Source organism: Hemicordylus capensis, chromosome 4, assembly GCF_027244095.1.
Source record: "Hemicordylus capensis ecotype Gifberg chromosome 4, rHemCap1.1.pri, whole genome shotgun sequence".
NCBI lineage: Eukaryota > Metazoa > Chordata > Lepidosauria > Squamata > Cordylidae > Hemicordylus > Hemicordylus capensis.
In genome coordinates, this window is record NC_069660.1 from 156,913,616 (window position 1) to 156,938,838 (window position 25,223).

Here is a 25,223-nt window from a genome sequence, read left to right on the forward strand (position 1 = left end):
TTGGCAAAGGGCTGTTTAACTCTCACTGCTTCATTGTGATCAGTAACAGAGGCTCTGCCAAACAGCTTAACAACAAAGGGAGAGATCTGCTAAAGCCTCTGTGGTTCACAGTAAGAGAATAAGGGGGTTAAGAGAGCCTTTGCCTGCATTTTAATTTGGGCAGGGAAGAAAGATTATGGAGTAGAGCCAAGGGTGTTAGACATTCAGTCACTGGTCAATTGAAAATAATATTTAAAATTATTACTTAGCAGCCATCTAACTTTTTTGACATCTAGAATGTAGGCAGTGGGGAAGCTTGGATAAACCCCTCACTAAATTTTAGTGATAAACATGCCTAAATTTTAGGGATGAGGGAAAAATGTTTTTGGAGGGTTCCGAAAAACGAGAGGGGGAACTCCTCAAATGTTTGTGAGGGACCTGCCACTATGCATGCATCAGTTTTCAACTGATGTTCTAGAAGGGGAAGGCTCTGATCATCTGAAGACTTCACAAAAGTATATTTTTTTCAGTAAGAGAAAGCGCTCTAGAGCAGAAAAAACGAACATATCTGAAAATAATATTGACTTACTGGATATTAATCACTTTAAGCCTTCGATCTTCTGGAGTCTCCGTAGTACCAATGAATTTCAACAGATCATCCATCTGGGCCAGCCAATCAGTAACCGTTTGGAAAAATTTTATCCAGTCAGTTTCATGCATACCAGACCTTTGCTTGCTGGCTAGCATTTTGAATGTCCAGTCTTCCAAACTATTGACCAATCCTGTTAAAATCCTAGCAGACCCTGGAGAGAACATAATAACTTAAATCAATAATGACAAAAACACAATTTACCAAGACAAAGTGAATGACCACATAAACACATGACTGCATTAAACATATTCTGTCTCCAACAGTAGCCACATTTTGACACTTCATGAGTTAATGGAAGTAACATTCTCTGCTACCTACTTTGGCAATCTTAATACCTTAGATTAAAAGACACACCAAATATTATTAAAATATTTATAGACTGCTTTTCATAGAAGTTCTCAAAGTGCATTTACACAGCAAAATTTATTAGAAAATTGTTCCTTCTCCCAAAAGGGCTCACATGCGCTCGCGCGCTCTCTCTCTCTCTCTCTCACATACACACACACACACACACACACACACACACACACACCAACAGCAGCTACCAGAACATGCTGTGCTGGGGTAATCAGACACAATTACTCTTTTCCTGCTAAATATAAGAGAATCACCACTTCAAAAAGTGCCTCTCTGCCCAGTTACCAAAAAGGTAACTCCGCCCACTTCAAAAAGTGCCTCTCCGCCCAGTTACCCAGTTAATAATAATAATAATAATAATAATAATAAAAGTTACACCACCATCAATGAACAGCTTTTCTGAAATGCTACTTTGAAAAGACAGTAATAGCTTGTGGGCCATCACTCCAAACCTTAATTCTCCATGTTTCCCTTGCCACAGGTGCCACTTAACCATACTGCCTTTTCGGTTGACAACTGAGGACATTTCTGCCAGTTCATATTACTGCCAGTTGCTGACTTTAAATATTAGGATAGATTTCTTCAAGCTCATTGTAGTAGGGATGCATAATACTCTAAAGCACAGTGTCTCACCATGCCCCATTTTTGTATAGATAAAGCCAACACTATTTTTAATTCCTATTCTGTTCTAAGAATTTAAGACTTTCTTTTAGAAGCAATCAGAAATCTGTAGTAACCTGACAATGCCATCTTATCTCCACCTGTAGTTAGAAGTGGTACAGTCCAAGAAAAGTTGGACCATTTGATTCTTCTCAAACATATAGACTGGTTCTAATACCCACTGTGGGAAACAGTGGCCTCTCTTCAGAGTAAACTGAGCTGTATCGGAAGGGCGGTATATAAATCTAATAAACAAACAAACAAACAAATAAATAAAATAAACATGCTTAGGACTATACTGCTAATAAACCACAGTAAGCAATGTTTCTTTCTTTCTTTTTCTAGATACCCAAGAAAGACTCTCAGGACAAGCCTGATTATTTCTCACCATTCTCCCCACCAATTCTTATACTGTACTGCTGCCAAAGATAGTTGGAAGATTTGTCGATTTCTTCTAGTGTTTTCAATTCAGGGGGCATCATGCCATTGAGATCCTTGTGGCGACTGAGTACAGCAATTCCGAGCTCCATCCACTGCTTCTGCAGGCTGGCCGCTGTCTTGAGGGGTTCTTGTCTCATTAACAGCATATCTCCGCCAAGCTGCTCCAACTCCTCATTCAACATCTGAAAGGAAAAGCAACAAGCACCACCATCTCCTGAAACAGCTGCCAAGAACTGGACACTACAACCCTCTCCCTCACTCACAGTCTGCCCATTTTAGGGCCAAACAATGTGATGCTCTGGATAATGTCTCCACTTTAAAAATATTATAGTTGCTGAGGGTTCTCTGAGCTTGATTGAAGCAGTGATGGAGGGAGACACGCTTAACCCTTTTCCAGTGGGGCATGTGCCCACTACAGGTCACCCTCCCCAAACTGCTTTTTTCCACACAGGGGAAATGATACATAGACCTGGTGTCTTTTCAGACAAATGGGAAAGGAGCAGGAGGGAGCACTAGAAAAACAGCTTACGGGATAAGGCCTTTCCTCCACAGCCACTGTTCTCATCAAATCCGAAGTCCTACCATGGCTGCAGAAAAGTGAGAGGGGTGGGCGGTAATAAGAAGGCATTTCATATGTCTCCCACATGTCACACCGGGTTTGACTATTATTGTATGCAGTAAATGGTGCGGGAGCACCTGATGGGACAAGCACAGTTAAAGCCAAGCAGATATGGGCTAGATCAGTGACTTAGTAGGAGACCACTGGGAACCCCAGCCCTCATAAGTACACCTGCTAACTGGACAAAGAGGCACCTTCTGAAGTGGTGCTCTCTTATATTTAGCAGAAGGAGAGCAACTGTCCCCATCTAACCCCTACATGTCATCTTTCTAGTGGCCATTAGTGTCTATCTTGTGTTTCTTTTTAGGCTGTGAGTCCTCAGGGGACAGGGAACCATCTTACTATTCTTTTTCTATGTAAACAACTTTGAAAACTTTTTGCATTAAAAAGAAGTATTAAAATAAAATAATAACAATAGCCCAATCTCAGCTTTCTAAAGGAAGAGCAGCATTTAAGCATATTAAATAGAATTAATACATAATTACAATATGACACTCTGCGTAGGGGAAGCCCACCCACCAGACCCACTGCCTATGAGCAGGCTCACAAAGAAAGTTTCCTGCAAACAAGAGGAACAAGGTGAGACATATGCACTGAAATAAGTTGTTATTAATATAGTGTCTACTGTGACTGATACTGAAAAACTTGTACCTTTTCCCAAATCTTGAGATCCACCAGGACTTCATCCAAAAATGAGGATCCCTTTGTATAAGTGTAACTTCCTTTTCCACTGGAAGGTCAAAGAGAGAAAGTGGAATGATACAGCAAAGAATACACACCCTTCGCTGGGTAGTCTCTAAAATGATGCTGAGTGAACGTCTACTACATGAACATCTTGCCTGAAAGACAATATAAGAAACTGAAACATTTTAGGAGACTATTTTTAGGCATTTGCGCTATCTTGATTACTGATCGAGTATCACTGGGGTCAAAGCCGGTCCTGCCACAAAGTCAACTGATGTAGTCTGCTTCAAGCATGGATCTGTGGCACCTTTTAGAGGTAGCAGTTTCTAAGCCCCATCCATCTCCAGTCTGCCCAATAACCATGGCCCTTGCCCTGCTCCTCTCCTTGTACCACCTGGCCTTCTCCTGTTTCCTCTCTCCTCTTTAATACTGAGCTTATATTGTTGCCATATGGCTCTGCCTCTCCACTCCATCCAGCTGACTTGGAAGGAGAGAGGAGAAAAGCTTAAGCTACACAGCACCAGCACAAGCTCCTTGACTCCTGTCACCAAGTGGGAAAGGAAGAAGAGAGGCAGCGGAGCCACTTGTCTGTGGGCTGGTTAGCCAAACAGCCACCACCAAGAAGGCGGCTTTAATTCCACACAACAAGGTAGCCAAACATTTGGAGGGTAGCAGTTACCAGCAGAGAGCTGTTGAGCCAAACAAGAGAAGAGGCAGCAGGAAAGCCATATGTGAATGAGAGAAGGGGTATGTGTGTGAGAGAGAGAGACAAATTGGAACGCAGGTTGCAAGTGGTAGAAAGAAAGGAGAGATTCGGGGTGGGGAGGGAGGAAGAGGTAAAGATGGTGGGATGCAGATCAGGAGAGGTAAAAAGAGGAGAGAAAAACAGGTTGCTTACCTGTAACTGATGATCTGGTAGAGATCCGTCGATATCCATAAGAATGGGTTCTGCGCCTGCGCAGGAGTCACGCAGTAGCCATGCCTGAGCTAGTCGAAGCGCCGAAGCCACGCCCCTACGCTGGGCGTTCTATATAAGGCGTGCCTTTGGCGCCAAGTCCCTCAGTTCTTGGACGACCGCCATGGAGGACGACCATCCAGATGACGAAGGTGAGTTCATCCCAGGTAAATGTTTGAAAAAGGACTATGCAAAGGGCTGCACACCTAAATGCACATAAAGGCAGTCCTACTGCAGAGGGGAGGCCGGGAGGGTCTTATGGATATCGACGGATCTCTACCAGATCATCAGTTACAGGTAAGCAACCTGTTTATCTGGGTCGAGATCCGTCGATACCCATAAGAATGGGTGTCTAGCAAGCTCCAAAAAGGAGGAGGGAAGCAGTAGAAATCAAGGCAGCACCCTTTTAAAGACGCTCCTCCCGAAGGAAGCCTCTGCAGCAGAACGTACATCTATGGCATAGTGTTTGACAAAGGGGGACTCAGAGGACCATGTAGCTGCTTTGCAGATGTCCGCGAAAGAAACCCCTGCCAGGTGTGTAGCTGAGGAAGCGTGGGACCTAATGGAGTGGGCCCTTATAGCTTCGGGAGGTGTTTTGTTCTGCAGTTTGTACGTGAACAATATCACCTGCACCAACCATCTTGATAATCGCTGTCTGGAGATTGGGGATCCCTTGGAAGAGCCCTGGTAGGACACGAAGAGACGGTTGGAATCTCTAAAGTCTTGTGTACGGGACATATAGAAAAGTAGAGCTCGTCGCACATCCATAGTGTGTAATGATCTCTCTAAGGCAGTAGAAGGAAGCCTGAAAAAGGTAGGCAGAATGATATCTTGGTTGAGGTGGAAGGAAGACACTACTTTAGGCAAAAAGGAAGGGTCCAGGCGCATCCAGACCTTGTCAGGATAAAAGATAGTGTAAGGCGAGTCTACCCTGAGTGCTGTGAGCTCACTGACACGTCTAGCTGTAGTCATTGCTATCAAAAAGGCAGTCTTCCAAGAGACCAGTTTCAATGAGCATGTGGCCATGGGTTCAAAAGGAGGTTGCGTGAGGGATGAGAGCACCAGAGATAAGCTCCAGGGTTCTACCGGAGGTCTAACTGGTGGGTACACATTCGAGAGTCCTTTTAGAAAAGCCTTACTCAAAGGATGGGAGAATAAAGTATTTCCATCACTGCCCAGGTGTTCTGCAGAGAGGGCAGCCAGATGGACTCTAAGGGAGATATTCACGAGACCTTGTGTTTTCAGTGTTGTTAGGTAACGCAAGACTTCTTGGACTGAAGCCTGTCTTGGAAGAAAACCCCTTGACCTCGCATATATCCTAAAACGGCGCCACTTGCTCTGATAGTTCTTGCGTGTGGATGCCTTTCGTTGGTTAAGTAGAATACGCTTTAGGAGACTATCTGCCAGGCGGTCAGACGTAGAGTGAGTACGTCTGGGTGTAGGACCTGGCCGCTGTCCTGCGTCAGGAGATCCTGGCGTCGAGGTAGGTGGTGGTAACAGTTCTTGGACAGTCTGCGTAGCTGTGGAAACCAAGCTTGCCTTGGCCACCACGGTGTTATTAGGATCCTGCTGGCTGGTTGCGACAGAAGGCGCGCCACCACTCTGGGTACCAGGGGGAGTGGGGGAAACATGTACGGGGTTTCCCTGGACCAGTCCAGTTGAAAAGCATCCCCCAGCGAGCGAGCATCGTGGCCCGCTCTCGAACAGTAACGGGAACATTTTGTATTCGTGGAGCAAGCAAAGAGATCTATGGAGGGCGACATCCACCAGTTGAAAAGCGGGGTTAGGACCTCTGAATGTAGCTCCCATTCGTGCTGGCGATCCTTCAAGAAGACTCGACTGAGGTCGTCCGCCAACACGTTTTCCAGGCCCTTGATGTGTACCGCTACCGGGGCAACATTGTGTTGAATGCACCAGTACCATAGTTGGATGCTGAGGGCACACAGGCTCCGAGACACAGTCCCGCCTTGACGGTTGATGTAAGCTTGTGCAGTTGTGTTGTCGAGTTGGATTTGGACAATCTGGTTCTGCAACATTGGAAGAAAAGCCCTCAGCGCCAGAAAAACTGCTAGTAGTTCTAAGAAATTTATATGCAGAAGGGCTCGTTGAGGGGACCATCTGCCCTGGATCTTGTGGCCGTTGCAATGGGCACCCCAACTTTGTTGTCAACCAGATAGTGGGTGAGGGATTTTGAAAAGGGACCCCACTGAGTAGATTGTCTCTTCGAGTCCACCATGTCAGTGAACGAAGTACTTGTGGAGGCACCATCAAGTGTCTCTCCTGGCTGTCCCTGTATGGGCGAAAGACAGAGAGGAACCATAGTTGAAGCTTCCGCATTTTTAGGTGTGCATAGTGCATGACCGCATTGCATGACGCCATCAGTCCTAACAGGCGTTGGATGGCACGGGCTGGTTGGGTGGGTTGCTGTTGGAAAAGCTGCACCAAGTCCCGAATACACCTGAATCTGTCTTCTGGCTGGAAAGCTTTCTGTATTCTGGTATCCAGAATCGCCCCTATATAGGAGATCACTGGGACTGGTTGTAGATGTGACTTTTCCCAATTGATTTGAATACCTAGATCGTGGAGAAGATCTATCACATAACGGACTTGTAAAAGTAACTCTTCTTTGGTCTTTGCTGCCATAAGCCAGTTGTCCAGGTATGGATAGATAGCGATCCCTTTGGTATGCAGGTGCGCAATCACGACAGCCATGCATTTCGTAAAAACTCTCGGTGCGGTGGACAGTCCGAAGGGCAATACATTGTATTGGTACACTGCCTGCCCGACGGTGAAACGTAGATACTTTCGATGACATGGCCGAATACTTATATGAAAATAAGCGTCCTTGAGGTCCAGCGTTGCAAGCCACTGTTCTCCTTGGAGGAGAGGTAGGATGTGCTGCAACGCCATCATACGGAATTTGCGGACGCGAATGAATTTGTTTAGGCGACGGAGATCCATGATGGGCCGGATACCCCCATCCCGTTTGGGAATTTGGAAGTAACGGGAGTAGAAACCGTCTTGCCTGTTTGCCCACGACACCGGGGCTATAGCCCCCTTGTGAAGAAGATCCCTCACCTCTTCCTGCAGGAGGTCCGACGAAGGAGTGAGCCTTATCCCCATAAACCGAGGAATGGTCTTGAATTCGAGTGCATAGCCGGAGCTCACAATTTTCAGGACCCATCTGTCTGATGTTATATGGTGCCATGTGGGGGCATGGCTGGCCAGCCTGATGGATGGCTGGGACAGAATGGTTGATGGTGAGGAACCTACCCCCGCTGGCTGGGAAGGGGAGAGAAGAGGAGGTGTCAGTGGGCGATCCCAGATCTCAAAGACGCTTCTGGTTGTCTTGCGCCTTGGAACGCTGGGGATGTGTTGTCTTATGTCTTTGCTGGTAGGCCCGTTTTTGATACGGGGTATACGGTCTCCGAAAGTCCCGGCGTTCTTGGCCTCGATAGGGAGGCCGGTATTTTCCATAATTGGGCCAGAATCTCGATGTCTGCCCGGAAGATGAAGGGGCAGTGGTGAAAGTCTTTGCCGTGAATTTGGATTTTTTCAATTGTTCCATAGTGGCGTCGGTGGTGGTGCTAAAAAGGCCCGAGCCATCAAAAGGTAGGCCTTCGATTTTCTCTTTCACGTCCATTTGGAGATGAGTGGACCGCAACCAAGCGTGTCTACGTAGAGTGATAGCTGCCGTCATGGCCCTGGATTCACTCTCCGCTAGGTGTTTAGCGATGCTCAACTGGCGGCAAGTCAAATCCCCAGTGTTCTCTAAGGTCTGGTGGAACTTTGCTCGAAACTCGTGAACAGGTAAGGTTTCTATGTCCTTTTCTAAGAGTTCCCAGAGGCCATGTGTGTATTTGGCCATGCAGGCTGCATAGTTGGCCACCTTTATTGAGAGGCAAGAAGTCGAGTATACTTTTCTGCCTAGAAGGTCTAGTTTTCTGCCCTCTTTATCAGGAGGAACCGTATGACGTCTCCCTGTCTTGGAAGAAGCTGCGCAGTCAATAACTAGCGAATTGGGCGCTGGGTGTTTCAACAAATATTCATTGTCCTTATCCTGCACCCAGTAGAGGCTTTCAAGCTTTTTAGAAGTTGGCGTGGAGGTGTGGAGCACCTCCCAAGCACATTTAGCGGCTCTGGTTATTACTGGCAACATAGGAAGTGCCAAAGGAGCAGTAGATTGAGATTGGAGCATAAAGTTATAAACTGGATCATCTATTGTTGCTAGATGGGAACGAATGTCTAGTCCCAGGGCGTCAGCCATCACACGAATGTGTTTATGGTAAGCCTTCAGCTCATCGTTTGGGGACACATATGTGGGGGGAGCCACATCTACAGGTGGGTCCACAATATTACTGTCCTCATCAGAATCTGACTCAAAATCGGACGACCCATAGTGCTTAGAAGGGGAGCAAGGTGGTGGCTCATTCTCATTAGGTGGAGCAGTGGTCTGTGTCCCTTCAGTATTGACCGGCATTTGTTGAAGGGGATCCGTTTGAGTAGAGGCAGATCTGGTACTTACAGAAGATGTCTGTGAAGCATGGTGAGACAGTTCTGGGCAGTACGTCTGAGTAGACGTAGTCGTAAGAGAACGTAGCAGCAGTCGTTGCGTCCTGTTATCATCAGAGGCATACGGTTCTCCAGGTGATGTTACACCCATGGGATCCTGGGGGTATACACAGATGTGCCATGCTAGTGGGGAGCGTACTTGGCTTGTAGATTGAGGTCTGGGAGACTGCGCTGCAGAGTCCAAAGGCACGGGTTGAGATGACCCTGCATCTGTTGACAAGAAGCCTTTGAAAGTCGAGGTGGTACGCCTACTCGATGTTGAGTCTAATAGTGAGAGCAGCGAGCGGGTTGCTGATGGAAGAGCATCCTCTGCATCGACGTCGATGACCTCGAAAGCAGGAGGTGGACAACGTGGTGTCACATGTGAAGTAAGGACCGGGGTGTTTAACATCGTGGCGAGGAGACCCATAGTCGGCGTTGATGGCGAAGCCGAGGCCAGCGGGGTTGGAGCTGGTGATAGAGCTCGAGCGCCCGGCATCGAGATCGACATCGAGGCTGGTAGATGAGGTGGCATAGCCTGAACCGCAAGTGTCAACACGGATGCGGCTGTCGACATCAAAGGAGCGGTCGACGTCAAAGGAGCGGTTGACATCGGTGGTGCCGTAGACATCGATGGTACTGTAGACATCGGTGGTGCTGTCGATGTCAATGGCGCTGTCGACATTGGTGGTGCTGTCAAATTCGATGGCGCTGTCGACATCGATGGAGCAGATGTTGTTGATGGAGCCCTCGACGCTGAGGAAGGTTGCAAAGATGATGGCTTCGATGAATGCGCAGACTGTTCCCTCGGCGGTGAAGGAGTACGGGTAGCCAAACTGGGGGATTTTCGGCGTTTGCGAGGCGGAGATCTATGCCGATCCGTCTTTCGACGGTCGGAGGGAGAGCGGGTACGCTCTCGCGAACAAAGTTCAGGCCCCGACGAGGAAGACGGCAAGGAGCTACACAGCGTTGATACCGATTTCGCCAGCTTTGTCGCCGAAGCTGACGATGTAGACTCACGTGGGCATGTAGGAGATTCCCTCGACTTCTAATGTTTTTTCGACTTCGAAGTAGACTTCGAAGAACCATCCTTCTCGGTATGAGAGGAAGACTTTTGGTGGTGGCTCGATGTTACTGGAGGTGCCGACCCAGATCTCGGGGGCAATTTTGAAGCCGATGCCGATGTCAAGGGACGAGGAGTGCCCGGAATGGAAGGGCTTAAAACCTCGTCATAAATAGCCGCCCGGAGGCGTAGCGCTCGGTTTTTTCTCGTTTGTTTCGAGAAGGAAAGGCAGATCTTGCAAGAGGAAACATTGTGCTCCTCACCAAGGCATAATAAGCAAAGGTCATGAAGGTCCTTGGATGGGAGTTTCGCCCTGCAGCCTTCACACCATTTAAAGGATTTTTTCTCCTCCGCCATCTTCAATCTGTCGTCGAGTCCGTGCTTAGGTCGAAGTTTGGGGATCGTCGTAAGCCAGTCCGCGTCAAGAGCCAAGAAATATTAAGCAGCCGGTCCGAGTCAAATCCAAACAAGGTCGCTTTCCAATCCGTAGTCAAATCCAAGAGATCAGTCAATAAAGGATGAACTTTTTGAGAAGAAGAGAGGAACTTTCCGACAACTGAGGCGGCAGACCGAGGTCCAAACGCAAAGGCGGTCGGAAAAGAACTGAGGGACTTCACGCCAAAGGCACGCCTTATATCGAACGCCCAGCGTAGGGGTGTGGCTTCAGCGCTTCGACTAGCTCAGGCATGGCTACCGCGTGACTCCTGCGCAGGCGCAGAACCCATTCTTATGGGTATGGACAGATCTCGACCCAGATAAGTGGGATACAAGTAGGTGGGGAAGATGGGCTTAGTGCCCTGGAATAAATGAACCTTTTTTTTGGCCATTTTATGAATTGATCAAAGACATATATCTGAGTTGGAATCATGAAAACTTATCCTTTTATTGGTTAAGAAACTTTGACGCTTCATTAGCTCTCTGAACAATTGAAAATTCAGAACTGAATGCACATATGTAATTATTGGTTTTCTAATTAAAACTGTGGAATAATTAAATACAATTATCTCTAAGTGGATTTTTATCATGTGATCATTTCTTGCAGTCAAGTTAATATACAAGAGAAAAATAATAAATGAAGTGTGTTGAGTTGAGATACTATATTCTGAAATATTTATTTATCAGAATTAGTTGGTACACTGATAAGATTTATGTTGAGCACATTCACTCATTATAGACAATTCTATGTACCTTTAGTTTTTGTTTTAGCGGAGTGGTTGGTGTTGACCTTGTATAGTGGCTAAAACAAACAGACCAATGCATTTCTGTGGCCATTTTCTGTAAGTTTCATTATGTGCCCTGCTGTAGCTTGCTGATAGGAGACTTGTAGAAGTGGTTGGAGTAATACAGTGTTTAGCCTGGGCTTTACCTCTTTATTTCAAGGCTCTGTAATATCACCTGTGATTAAATTATGCAACTCCTATACACTGTGAAAACAAGTGTATTGTGCAATATTTATAGATGCTAATTGAGCTCCTACAGCCACCTAAACTCAATGAAATTTTATATTAAACTATTTTAAGCTTTCCAAAAGGTGAGCGAAAGTACCATAACCAGAGATACATAAATTGGGGAGAATGAGCCACATTCAGTGGGACTTGCTTATGAGTAAACACAGGAGAAGACTGTGTGGCAGCTGTCAAGATCTGCCAACAGCTAACCCCTGGCTCTGTTTCCTAGCTGCCTCTACAAAATGGCTATTGTGTTGGTGTACATGGTATGACTGAATTCTGAATGTAGTACTATTGGTTTGCTTGTACAGCTGATCAATGATCACAACAAAGCTATTCATTCATTGGAGAAGACTGAAATAGTAGAGAAAATCTGGGTGTGTAAAATCCAACAATGCAAAATATTCCAGTATTGAAGAAAACAGGAAATGGGGAAGGGGGGATCACTTGGTGCTTTGCTTCAGGCAGCAAAATGTCTTGGGTGGAGTCTGATTATAGTTTTGCCTAAAGCACCACCTGATGTGGATCAGGCCCCAAAGAATTTGTCAAAGAAACCTTTAAAGGCCTTAAGAACCCATCAGAGAAAGTGGGAGGGACAAAGAAACAGTTTGGAACTAGGTGTTGCAGTTAGAATTTAGTGAAAATCAGACAAAGTTTGGAGCTGTGAGCTGGTTGATAGGGAAGGAACCTAGGTGAAGGGGCTCTCTCTGGAATCTATTCTGCTTGCTACAGGAATATCTGTTTCCCAGAAGGCTCTGCTTTTGTATTTGTAATATCAGTCTCTAGTGCTCTTTCATCCAAAGGAAACAAAACCCTGTAGTGCTACCCATGGAACTTCATACTGTTTGGGGAACAGCAGAAGTTATGCTATTGCATTGTGGTCTGGCAGCTGAGCATAGCACAGAAACTAAGAGACTGAGCTGTAAATCTGGAGGCTCTGAAATAAAACAATACTGCAGGTTTTTTTGTGTGGTTCAGGTTCAGCTGTGGAAAATACAGGAGTGATTAGCATGTTTGGTTAAACCCTGTGCCATCACCAACTCCCCCTCAACCCAATCTCTGAAGCAGTTCCAACATGTTTAACAAGCTATACTTGTTTTTGTAAGACGGAGGATGAACACTCTTGCTTTGGATTATACTTTTTCAGACTATTATGATACTATTATTGTAAACTTTGTTTTATTATACCATTGATTATCTTTTGCTAGAAGTTGGCTCAAGTGTTGGAAAAGTGGGATAAAATGTTTAAGATAAATACAACTTTGAATACAGATGTGGCTGTTAAAAAAAAAGTTAGACAGCATTGTTGATACCGGGCAGGAGGCAGGGGGAGAGGCAACAAAGGGGGCAGGCACATCACTTGGCACAGAAATTAACTCACTGATTGGCTGGTACAGAATGCTTAATTCTAGAGTGGGGTGGGTGCTAGAGCTCAAATCTGACCAGAAACAAACAGTTTTTCACCTGAAAAGCCTTTCCCCTAATCCTCAATGTGGGAACTTCCTGTATCAAGCTCAATGTGATAGCAGCTGCCACATTTATTTACTACTTATGTATCTGCCTCATTGAGATATAAACCACTGTATGTCTCTGATTTTAACATCTAAATGAGTCACATCCTCCTCCAGCTTACCTCCTCATGCTGTGTCAAGTTAGACCCCATCAAGTTTTCTCCCATCCCAACTCATTTCCAATATCAAAGCAAATACTTATAATACAGGATACTTTCTGGGTGAATGTTGCAGGGTGGCTATATGTGACATAATTTAGTGCCCATGGTACATATAATATGGATAAGGCCTACATTTCATTACTCTGCATCAACTGTTATATACAGTGGTCCCTCGACTTACGAACTACTCGACATAAGTATTTTTCGAGTTACAAACGGCAGTTTTAGATCCGGTTTTAGATGCGGTTTTTTCGACTTACAAATTTTTAGATGGGGTTTCTTCGACTTACGAATTTTACATGCAGTTTCCTTGACTTGCCTGCCTGTTTACTGCCTGTTTATTCTTGAAAAGAAATGTTCCTGTGCAGTTTGCAAGCCTTACTGGGGGTCTGGGTCTTTTTTCTAGGCTCCGGAACGCATTAATCTGTTCCCAATGCATTCCTATGGGAAACCGCTTTTCGACTTACGAACTTTTCGACTTACAAATGTGCATTCGGAATGGATTAATTTCGTAAGTAGAGGGACCACTGTATGTAGTGGCACCATCAAAATTGTTGATCTTATGCTAAGGCAATTGTGGTAGGCAGTACACAGCCACACAGCAATAAAGGATCACTTTCAGGACTCACAGAATGTGATTCTGGAAGTAGTTGAGCCATCCAGTCAAGCCATTTTGAATACTCTTCACCCTCTGTCTACTATTGTCTTCAAGTTGCTCCACTTCTATGCCAATGCGAACCAAGAGTTCCCGGAATTCCTGTGTCAGCTCCTGCAGTGTGGAAAGATCTTTGGCATCCTGAATGTATCACAAGAGGAAAATGGGGGGTGGGGAGGGAGATTATAAAATACAGATAAATAAAAAATGATGGATCCCTGTCCCCAAAGGGCTCATAATCGAAAAACAAATACAAGATAGACACCAGCAACAGGCACTGGAGAGATGTGTGTTGGGGTTAGATAGGGCCAGTTGCTCTCCCCCTGCTCTGTAAAGAGAATCACCACCTTTAAAAAGGTGCCTCTTTGCTCAGTTAGCACATTCAACTTCACTGGAACAAACACCACTATCTAGCTCATCAGGTTCACACCACCTTCTTCCACCACTCAAATGAGTTATCCCAGGAATCCCTACCTCTGATTCCAAAAGAATTACGAAGTGCTTCACGGCTTTGGTCCAAGCTTTTTCACTAGCATACATTCTGCGAGCCAAGATCAGCTTGTTCTTTTCAATTACCTGAAAAGATACATTACAGGATGAATAAAGGGACTGGAAAAGATTAATGAGATGGACAGAGATGAATGTTCAAGATTTGCAACCAATGCTATACATTTTTACTTATAAGTTCCATTGAGTTCAACAGGATATGCCCAAGTGTATACACCTTAACCACAGATGTAAGGCTGCAAAATTTATTTAAATTAGTAAGATTACTGAATAAAAACATTTGATCAATTAAAAAGTGCACCTCAACTAATTGGGGCAGTAGATTTTATCATTAAGTACTTAACAAAAACCAGATGGCAAATGCGCTCTCAGAAGCATTCTCCCTTCTCTCACACACAGGAAAAGGTGACTCTCCAGCTGAGTTCAGACATAAAATGAAACCATAATTTGTTTTGCTAAAACATGGTTTTGTGCTATGACCAAAACCAAGCCTGCCCATACACCATGGTCTGTATGGACAACAAACCAGGATCTGAAACTATGACTAGAAGTTGGTTTGCAAACTACAGTTTAGAAGCCTTACTGTTAACTGAGGCATTGTGTTTTGTCTGAACTCACAAACCACTGATAAGCCACAGTGACAGAGCAAACTGCTGCACTTCAAGAGGCTGCTGTACCATGGCAACAGAAGTGAACTTATGAAGCTGAGTTTTAAGCAGATGAGAAACAAATAGAGCTGGTTCAGACGTCATGTGGAACCTCAGTTTATTTTCAGTAACCTATTCAAATTTGATTGAACCCATGCTATGGCGGCAAACAAGGCTTATTTCTGAGTGTCAAACCCTAGAAGGGAACCCAAGGACTGAAGTTGGCTTGTCAATATTAGTTATACTTAACTGTTGTTTCACATGACATCTGAACACACACATAGACTGCATTTGTATGTAATGTGAAGGAGGTTGCCAAACCCATAGTTAATTTTTCTAATCATTAATTGCATCACAGATGTTCATCCAACCGCAGCCTGGCAACTTCTGTTATTAGGGCAGGGGAGCCCCTCCCTCTTCCTGGTTTGAATCCCAGCAAACTCCATAGCACTCACATCACCAGACTGTGGGCAGGGCATCAGAATGCCTCCAGGCTGGCAGCCATTGCCCACTATTTTCAAGGGGGGGTGCCCAGTGCAATTGTGACTTTTCAGGATGGACAGCTCACCCTCGGCAGGGAAAGAGCATTTAAATCCCTTTAAATGCCATACAGGCCCTTCTAGCATTGCATCACTGCCCGCGTAAGAGCCCCGCAACAAAACAGTCTCGCACAAGCACAATTTCTGGTGTTGGGGATGCTTAGGGTCACTATTTTTCTATTAATCAGGAAAGGGAAGGGAACATTATGACTTCCTAGGAGGAAATATATGTATATGAGTGAGGGCAAAGGAGCCTGGGGTCTGGCCTGCTGTGACCAAAGATGATCTTGTGATTGCTCATCCCAGCAAAGCAGTCCATGGAGACCAAACCACACTTCTGTCCCTGTGATTTGGTTTGCCACCAGGGGATTAGCCCTTTCATGAGAGGGCCAGTCTACTGGGGAGGACCTTAGGCTCACCAACCTTTAGTCTTCCGTTGGATTGCATGCTCATGAGTTGAGCCATCCAAAGAAAGGGGGCACTGCATTCATGGAGCCCCTGTTCTCTCTGGTTAATGATAGAACTTTTGCATAGCAACCCCTTGGTGTCCAGGGAAGACTCTGATGCATCCAAAGGAGATTTTGACACTCCATATGACCAGGCATTGCTGGGTGGGCAGACTGGGGAAACACTGGGACCAGGGACAGTTCTTAACTCTCAAATTTCCCACGTGCAGACTGGAGTTGCAGCATATGAAGATCTGTGCTGCGGGGAGAGGAGACCCCTGGTTGTCTGTAGCTCCAGGAGAGTGGGGTTGCCATTCTGGGCAAAAATAAAGATGGAAATGTTCAAAATGGACGGATGGGCTGGCAGAGGGCCTACTTTGCTTCTTTACAGCAGTCGCCAAGACAGGGAGAGCGATCTGGAGTACCCAACCCTGCGGCTTGCTTGTGTGAAACAACCAGTCTTGGTGGCATCTGTTGTTCAGGCCACATACATGTCTCCATGGCCTGACACTCTCATGAGATCGCATCCATAGGAGAAGGGCTGTCATCGCACACTATTCACGATTCTGCCTAACACTCCTGTCCCCCCAGATAGTTCTTCTCATGAGTTGTAAAGCAGTATCCATCCTTGCCCCATGGCCTTCCACTCTCATGAGAGGATGGTCCACTCAGGAGCAGCATCCATCCTCATTTCATGTGAGGAATCTCTGCTTTCATTGGAGCCAATGCTGATCCTGCTCCCTGGTCCTTCTCATGAGTAAGCCTAGGGACCATACACATTCACCCAAGGGGAAGGGATTTGGGCCCTCCTTCCCCAACATTATTGTGCAAAAAACAGACCTGAGCCATTCAAGAAATGACTTTCCCATTTGACAGGCTGATAAGCTTGGGATGGGAAGTGGTGGCGTCCCTGTTGATGGGCAACTGCTTTATTGGATCAGAAACAGGGCCAGAGCAAGTGCTCAGAGAGGCGGCCAGCGAGAAGTGCTGCAGGTATGGAGCGGGCATGATCACGGGCAGATCCTGGCCATCCTCTCTATGATTATGGTTCCAGAAACAGCATGAAATTGTGGTTATGGTGGTGTCTGCGTTCAGATGTAACACTGCTGCCGCAAAACCTCAGGTTGGGGCAGCAAGGTTCAAACTGGAGTTTGGCGAGGGAAACCGAAGGTTGCCTTTGCTGCGAAACCACAGTTTTACGTATTTGGATGTACACAAATTCCAACATCTGCCCCATTTACATGAGGTTTTGCATTACACGCAAATGCAACCACAGTTCATCTGTTGTAAGACTAGATACTCAAACTATGGTTTGGGTTAACGATGGGTAACAGAAATCATGGATTCACATTATATCTGAATCCAGCCTTTGTCTCTCATCTGTACAATGGTGGAAATATTCATAATTTACCTCAATTGTTTGGAGGATCACAATGATAAAAATTTCTAGACTTTTAATACTAAAATGGTTATCGGAAATGACAAATTATTAAATAAAAATAAAAGCAGCCCAAATAATGATTTCAAAAGGCATCAGCAAAAGCAGAAGGGATTGCATTAACCAAAGCAAGAGCACTCCATGACTCTTTTGGCAACTACCTTGAGGGCTAACTCATATGTAGCACTGCTCCAGAGCTCTTTTTCTTGAGTTAACTGGTGAATCTGGGCTTCAAGCCTTGCTCTCTGCAATTCATATAGTTTGCGGTATTCATCCAAAAGGCTAAAAGAGCAAGACACGAGCTGTTAATATAAATCATTTAATGAAATGGTTTAATTTGACCACTATTCTCCTTGCCAGAGTACCATCCAACACCTAGATGGTGGCCAATACAGATCACTCCCATCACCCATCCAATTCAAAGCTAGCTGATTGACTAAATCTACGATGAATGTAATGGGAATGGTTTTTTTAAAAATAATCCAAAAGCCACATTCCAGTAATACCTTTATTAAGACAAAACAAAATGACAAATTCTTAAGAAGCTAGTTTTCAGGTACTTAAGAATACTTTAACAGGTTGAATGGTGTGAAAACCAAAAGTGGGAGCAAGGGAGAGGGAAAGAGCCTGGCGCATTTCCAGACAGCAGGCTTTATCAAGAGTTTACTGTGAGGCTTTACTGCAAGTTCTAATTTGCCCCAAAAAACTGATGTAAAGAGTGGGTTTTTAACCCGACATAAATCGGGCTACGATGCGTAATGAAAACCCCGAATCATGTCTGGTGTGTTCCCTGATAACTTGCAGGGACTTTAGGGTAAATCTGGCTAAAATGTGAACGTGTACCCTCCAGTCCGGAGGAGAAGCAAGCTAAAAGCCCTGTCTGGAAATGTTCCTGGTAAAATGACCCCCAAAGCCCTGCGTTTTATAAAAGTCCTAAGATGAAGTCAAGAGAAGTTATTCAGATTCATGTTGATCAGCCTCAATAGATACTAGACATGATCTCAGGCTGCATCCAGAGCTTCTGGGATGAAGAATTATTTTATCAAGCCACTTGCAAGCATGGGGTGAGGAAATATTCTTCCTGCCACTGGAATTCTATATTGTTTAACAATCCTGCCCTCCAGCCAAATCTTGAACTCACTTGGAATTCATCTCAGATTCCCGTACTGCTGCAGCCAGCTCCTGATAGGCCTTCTCTGCTTCAACAGTTGCTTTGTGGTCATGTTCTCTGATGGTACGCAACTCCCTGAGGTGGAAGAGAACAATAACTTCAGTTGCCTTGTACAATCACACCTTCAATTTACAAAGTTCAATAGAAACTCCAGTCAGGATTCTAGACCTTGTCAGCTGTCCTACAGCTTCCTTGAAATTGAACAGCTCATCTGTGATATGTTTGTCCATCACTCTCTGTGCCATTATTTCTTTGTAAAGATTCCTCATCTGTTTGGGAATCCGGTTCAGAAGCTCAACATACCTTTGTCTGAAAAAGAAGGGATGTCAAAAGGAAGAAAACAAAAAAGCTGTTTCTCCAAAACATATTCGATAAGCCATAACTTAAAGGGAGAATCTTGCTAAATATGGTTAGGTAGCAATCAGTATAGATATAGATGAAACCTTTGTACCTAGGATATTAGAAATGTAACACATTCAGCAAAGTCAAGGCAGTTATACACTACACATTACTATGGAGACCCTCTTTAACACTCTCTAACAAAGTCAGTGCTTATAGAATTATTTGGCTAAATCATAGAGTTAAACTGGCTTGTAACTGGTCTCTGTTTGTAGATCAGATGTATCCTCAGCAGTCCTCAACAACGATATAGAAAAAATGACAGAAAGATAATGATGGACAAGCCTTAGCTCTGGGGGAACCAACCCACTAACTCTTTCCATGAAACCTACTTTCACGAATGGCAAGGCTGGATTATATGGCTGCTGAGTAAACTACATACGTAAGATCTCAGTAAAACTGAAATCCCTGTTACAGTGTACTTCTTGGAAAGTGTCTCTGTGCAAGGAGTGGCCCTGCTTTTTCCCTCCAAAATTCTTCAAAGCTAAATACAGGGAGAGGAAGAAAAAACAGGTTGCTTACCTGTAGCAGATGATCTGGATGTGATCCGTTGAATCCATAAGGAAATGGGTTCTGAGCCTGCGCAGGCACCTCGTGGGCCGACTAAGTAGCTCCTCGCGACGCCCAGCCGTCCCCTCGTGGTCTCAGCATCTGTTATATTGAACGGTTGGGCTTCTCCCTGTCATATTCTGTGCAGACCGCCAGTAATTTACGATCTGCCGTAGTTTACAGACATACTTCTGCGAATCATACTTCTGCAGTGGGAATGGTTTGGGAGGGTCTTATGGATTCAACGGATCACATCCAGATCTGTTACAGGTAAGCAATCTGTTTATCTGGATAGTGATCCATTGAGCCCATAAGGAAATGGGTGATTAGTTAGCTACCCACCAGAGGTGGCCACCACGGGGCTAAAAGTATGCAGGTCACTCTGTCTCTCAAGATTTGGGCTAACACCTGATTTAGCAGTGGCAGTGGTGGAAACAGGTAGAGAAGCCCCCTGCTCCAATCGTACTGAAAAGCATCGCCTAGCGACCCTACACCCACGCCTGCTTGAGAGCAATATCTCTTGTATTTCTTGTTGGCTTTCTATTTGTATTTCTGTGGCAAAAACATCCACTGACGGGATGCCCCAAAGATTGAAGGAAACGCTCGATACAACCCGTCTTGATCTCCCACTCGTGCTTGTGATTGACTTGGTTGGTCCGACTGAGTGCATCGGCCAGATAATTGTCCACACCTCATATGTGGATTGCAACTGGATAAATGGTGTGCTCGATGCACCGGTCCCACAACCTCATGGACAAGGCGCAAAGCATGGGGGAGACCGTGCCCCCGTTTGTTAATGTATGTGATTGCCGTTGTATTGTCCATGTGAATTTGTGTTACTGTCCCTTTGAGTTGTTGCTTGAAGGCTTTTAGCGCCAGAAAGGCTGCCATCAACTCTAGGTAATTTATATGCAGTTGTGTCTGTTGGAGCGTCCACTGCCCTTGAATGCAGTGCAGTCCGCAATGTGCCCCCCATCCAAGTAGGGAAACATCCGTTGTGACCCAAGTTGATGGCACCAATGGTTTGAACGGAACTCCCTGTTGTAGGTTCCGCTCCGTCATCCAACAACGCAGAGATCTCAATATACCTTGAGGGAGGTGTAATCGTAACCTCTGGCTGCCCACATTGGGCTGGAAGTGTCTCAGGTACCATCTTTGTAGGGGACGCATTCAAAGCCATGTGTATTTGATGGTCGTGTTGCAGGATGACATCAAACCTAACAACCTTTGAACTTCCCTTGCAGTTTGACAGGGGTTGGCACAGAACAGCTGCGCCAGCGCGTTGATCTGGAGATAACGCTCCTTTGGCAAGTATGCTCTTTTCTGTTCCATGTTGAGGGCGGCTCTTATGAAATTCAACTGTTTCCTTGGAGCTAGGTTTGACTTTTTCCAATTGACGTTGATTCCTAACTCCTGAAGGAGGTGTAACAACAACTAAATTTGACTGCAGAACTGCTCCTTGTCTCTGTTCACCAGGAGCCAGTCGTCTAAATAAGAGTAAACAACCAAGCCCTGTGTTCGTAGATACACCACAACCACAGCAACCACACCTTGGTAAATACCCTTGGAGCTGTCGACAGGCCAAAAGGCAACACTGCATACTGGTATATTGTTTCCCCTACTGTGAATCTGAGGTATTTCCGGTGATTCTCCTGGATGCCCACATGAAAATACGAATCTTTCAGATCTAACATCGCCGCCCACTCCTCCTGCTGTAAGAAGGGGGGGATTTCCTGCAACATTGTCATTCTGAATTTCTGAGCCAAGACAAAATCGTTGAGTCCTCTCAAGTCCATGCTTGCCGTGATCCCGCTTGGGTATCTGGAAATAGCAAGAGTAGAATCCTGACAACCTCCTTGCCCACTGCACTGGAACAATAGCCTTCTTCTCCAATAACACTTGTACCTCCTCCTCCAGAACCGCTGTAGTCCTGGTAAACTTCAGGCCTGAGAATGGGGGAAGAGTTCTGAACTCAATTGCATACCCTGTCTGGACTATTCTCAGCACCCATTGGTCTGATGTTATATTGTGCCATGCTTGGGCATGGCTTGCCAGTCTGATGGTTGAGCTGGCAACTACAGGGCCATTGACATTGGTCCTGGCTATTGCTTGCATATGCAGTGGGCTATCACAACAATCAAAACGACTGTTTGGAATTGTCCTTATTAGGGTGGTTGTTCTGGTTCTTGTTCTTGTTGTTATTGAACCCCTTTGACCACTGGTAAGGTCTATTTTGCCTCCTGAAATATCTCCTTTCCTGGTATCGGTATGGACGTTGATGGGCATAATTGCAGTTTTGAGTATACGATGTAGACGTAGTCACCATGAAGGTCTTTGCTGTAAACTTAGATTTTTTTAACATCTCCATCGTCGTATCGGTGTCTTCATGGAACAAGCCTTTCCCGTCAAAAGGCAGGTTCTCTACTCGATCTTTCATATCTTGTTGCAGTGTTGTTGCACGGAGCCAAGTGTAGCGGCGCATGGAGACAGCGGTAACCATGGCCCTCAACTCTGTCTTGGCTAGATGCTTGAAAGCACTAAGCTGCTGCCTTGTAATTGATGTGGTTTTGTCATAAATCTCATTGAACCTATCCTGCAACTCCTGTGGAGTGATAGAGGTGGAATCTTGTAGCAAGTTGTCCCAAAGCAGGTGAGTATAGCGGGCCATACAGGCTGCATAATTAGCTATGTGTATAGCTAGGCTCGAAGTGGTATACACTTTCAACCTAGGACATCAATCTTCCTGCCTTCCTTGTCTGCAGGTGTCGTATGGCGGCGACCACCCTTAGATGTAGTAGCGCAATCCACAACCATGGAGTTTGGATCTGGAGAACGGAGAAGGTAGGCATTTACCCCCTCCTGAACCCTGTATAGATTTTTGAGAGGTTTAGATGTCGAGTTAGAGGTCTGTAAGGCCTCCCATGCTGTTTTGGCTGCCTTTGCAATTGCAGGGATCATAGGCAGCGATACTGGGTGAGACGCCTTGGCATCCAGCAGCATATTGTACACTGGGTCCGAGACCTCCGTCTCAGGCTGTTTCAAGTCCATCCCTAATGCCTCTGCAATCTCTCTTATCAAGGAATGGTATTATTATTATTATTATTATTATTATTATTATTATTATTATTATTATTATTATTATTATTATTTCTTGTTTACACAGTCAGACAGGTGTTATTGACTGGTTTGTTTTATCCAGACATCGAGTCCTTCCCAAGGACCTGGGATGGCTGAATTTCATTGTCAATGTTGTTGCTGTTGTTATAGATATCGTCGCAGAATGTAGGCTGTTCCCAGTAAAGTTGCTTTTTGTAATTGGCTGGTGGTGATTTCTGTGGGCCCTATGGTGTTGAGGTGCTCTTCAAGGTCTTTTGGAACTACACCCAGGGTGCCAATTACCACTGGGATTATTTTGGTCTTTTTCTGCCACAGCCTTTCAATTTCAATTTGTAGATCTTTGTATTTGGTGATTTTTTCTATTTCTTTTTCTCCTATTCTGCTATCCCCTGGTATTGCTATGTCGATTATTTTGACTTGTTTTTCTTTCTTCTCAACTGCACTTATATCTGGTGTATTGTGTGGCAGATGTTTGTCTGTTTGTAGTCGGAAGTCCCATAATATTTTTACATCTTCATTTTCAACCACTATTTCAATTTGATGGTCCCACCAATGTTTGGCTACAGGTAGCTTGTATTTTTTGCAGATGTCCCAGTGTGTCATCCCTGCTACCTTGTCATGCCTTTGTTTGTAGTCAGTCTGTGTGATCTTCTTACAACAGCTGATTAGGTGGTCCACTGTTTCATCTGCTTCTTTACAAAGGCGGCACTTGCTGGTTGTTGTGGATTTTTTGACTTTTGCTCTTATTGCATTTGTTCTTAGTGCCTGTTCTTGTGCAGCCAGTATTAAACTTTCTTCAAGTTGCCATTCTTAAGCCATTGCCAGGTCTTGGTGATGTCTGATTTTCCAGTTATATTGTGCAAATATGGACCATGCAGGGGCTTATTTCTCCATTTTTCTGCTCGGTTCTTGACTTGTTCTTTCTTGTAGGCCTGCTTTGTTTCATTGGTGTTGAATAGTTTTGCATTATTGACCATTTGAAGTGCATCTTCTTCACTGTTCTTGATATATTCTTCAAGGCCTCTTTTCTCCTCCTCTACTGTTTGATGGACTTGCAGCATTCCTCTTCCACCTGAGCTGCGAGGGAGGTATAGCCTATCTACATCACTGCGGGGGTGCAGAGCATGATTGATGGTCATTATTTTCCTGGTCTTACGATCCAGCGTCTCTAGCTCTGCCTGGGTCCAGTCTATTATTCCTGCAGTGTATCTGATAACAGGTATAGCCCAGGTGTTTATGGCTTGTATGGTGTTCCCGCCATTGAGTTTGGACTTGAGGATTTTTCTAACTCTCCTGATGTATTCACTTCCCATTTTTCTTTTAACTTCAGTGTGTGCGATGTTATCAGTCTGGAGAATGCCCAAGTATTTGTAATATTCTTTCTCTTCCAGGTTCTTGATCTTGCTTCCATTGGGCAGTTCTATTCCTTCTGTTTTTGTTATTTTTCCTCTGTTCATTATTAATGCAGCACACTTGTCTAGTCCAAACTCCATTGCTATACCGCTACTGAATATACGGACAGTGTTTAGCAGTGATTCGATTTCTGACTGGGACTTTCCATACAACTTCAGATCGTCCATGTACAGCAGATGGTTGATTTTACTGGATGTTTTAGATGTTTGGTAACCGAGGCCTGTTTTGTTTAGTATTTGTGAAAGTGGGGTCATGGCGATTACAAACAACAGAGGGGATAGTAAGTCCCCTTGGAAAATGCCTCTTCTAATGCTAACCTGGCCAAGTGTCTTGCCATTGATTGTTAACTGTGTACTCCACATGCTCATTGCTTTTTTTATAAATATCTGAATGTTTTTGCTGACACCAGTTGTTTCTAAACATTTTAGTATCCATGTGTGAGGCAATGAATCAAAGGCTTTCTTGTAGTCAATCCATGCAACACTTAGATTAGTTTTTTCTTCTCTTGCAATTTTCTAAAATCATTTTGTCAATCAGCAGCTGGTCTTTTGTGCCTCTGGTGTTCAGGCAATTTCCTTTCTGTTCAACGGGAAGCTGTTTGTTAGTTAATAAGTGTTGCATCACTTCATCTGCTATTATTCCAGTTAATAATTTGAACATGGTTGGCAGGCAGGTTATGGGTCTATAATTACTTGGAACTGCACCTTTTGCTGGGTCTTTCATGATCAGTTGAGTTTTCCCAGTTGTTAGCCATTGTTCAATATCACCTTCTTGCAAAATGTGATTGAACTGTTTTGATAGTTATTTATGAAGGCTCATTAGGTGTTTAAGCCAAAAGCCATGCAGTTCATCGCCGCCTGGTGCAGTCCAATTTTTAATTTTCTTTGCTCTTTCACTTATTAATTCTGGTGTTATTATTAGATCTTGCATTTGTTGGCTACATTTTTCGACCTCTTTCATCCAGTCTGCTTTTTTATTATAATCTATTGGATTGTCCCATAATTTCCCCCAGAATTGCACTGTTTCTTCTTTATTTGGTGTTTCTACGTTTTTCGCAGTTTCTCCTTCTATGCTTTGGTAGGAACGTCTCTGATTCAACTGGAATTGGAGATTCTTCCTGTGTTGTGTAATTCTGGCTACATATCTGCTAATCTTCTTTGACACTGCTGTTATTTGCTGCTTTATTATTTCCAGGACTTCTCTAATTTTCCTTGAATCTAGGTGGTATTTTTGGATCAGATACTGTTTGGTGTTTTCATTC

General features: G+C 44.7%; 1 protein-coding gene across 6 annotated transcripts in view; it reads right to left on the bottom strand.

The window, feature by feature from the left end:
* Positions 1-25,223, bottom strand: part of AXDND1 (axonemal dynein light chain domain containing 1) — a 120,937-nt gene that overhangs the window by 50,314 nt on the left and 45,400 nt on the right. For 5 of the 6 annotated variants that reach the window (XR_008305814.1, XM_053244189.1, XM_053244186.1 and 2 more), the window contains exons 10-17: positions 18,653-18,793; positions 18,455-18,559; positions 17,475-17,595; positions 14,211-14,312; positions 13,711-13,877; positions 3,360-3,438; positions 2,037-2,271; positions 569-782 (exon numbers count right to left, since the gene is read on the bottom strand). Coding sequence is in view for 5 of the 6 variants with exons in the window: in XM_053244189.1 (XP_053100164.1) it covers positions 569-782; positions 2,037-2,271; positions 3,360-3,438; positions 13,711-13,877; positions 14,211-14,312; positions 17,475-17,595; positions 18,455-18,559; positions 18,653-18,793 (1,164 nt within the window). In the remaining variant the exon portion in view is untranslated. The remainder of the gene's footprint in view (positions 1-568; positions 783-2,036; positions 2,272-3,359; positions 3,439-13,710; positions 13,878-14,210; positions 14,313-17,474; positions 17,596-18,454; positions 18,560-18,652; positions 18,794-25,223) is intronic. The other variant, XM_053244187.1, reaches the window with a different exon arrangement.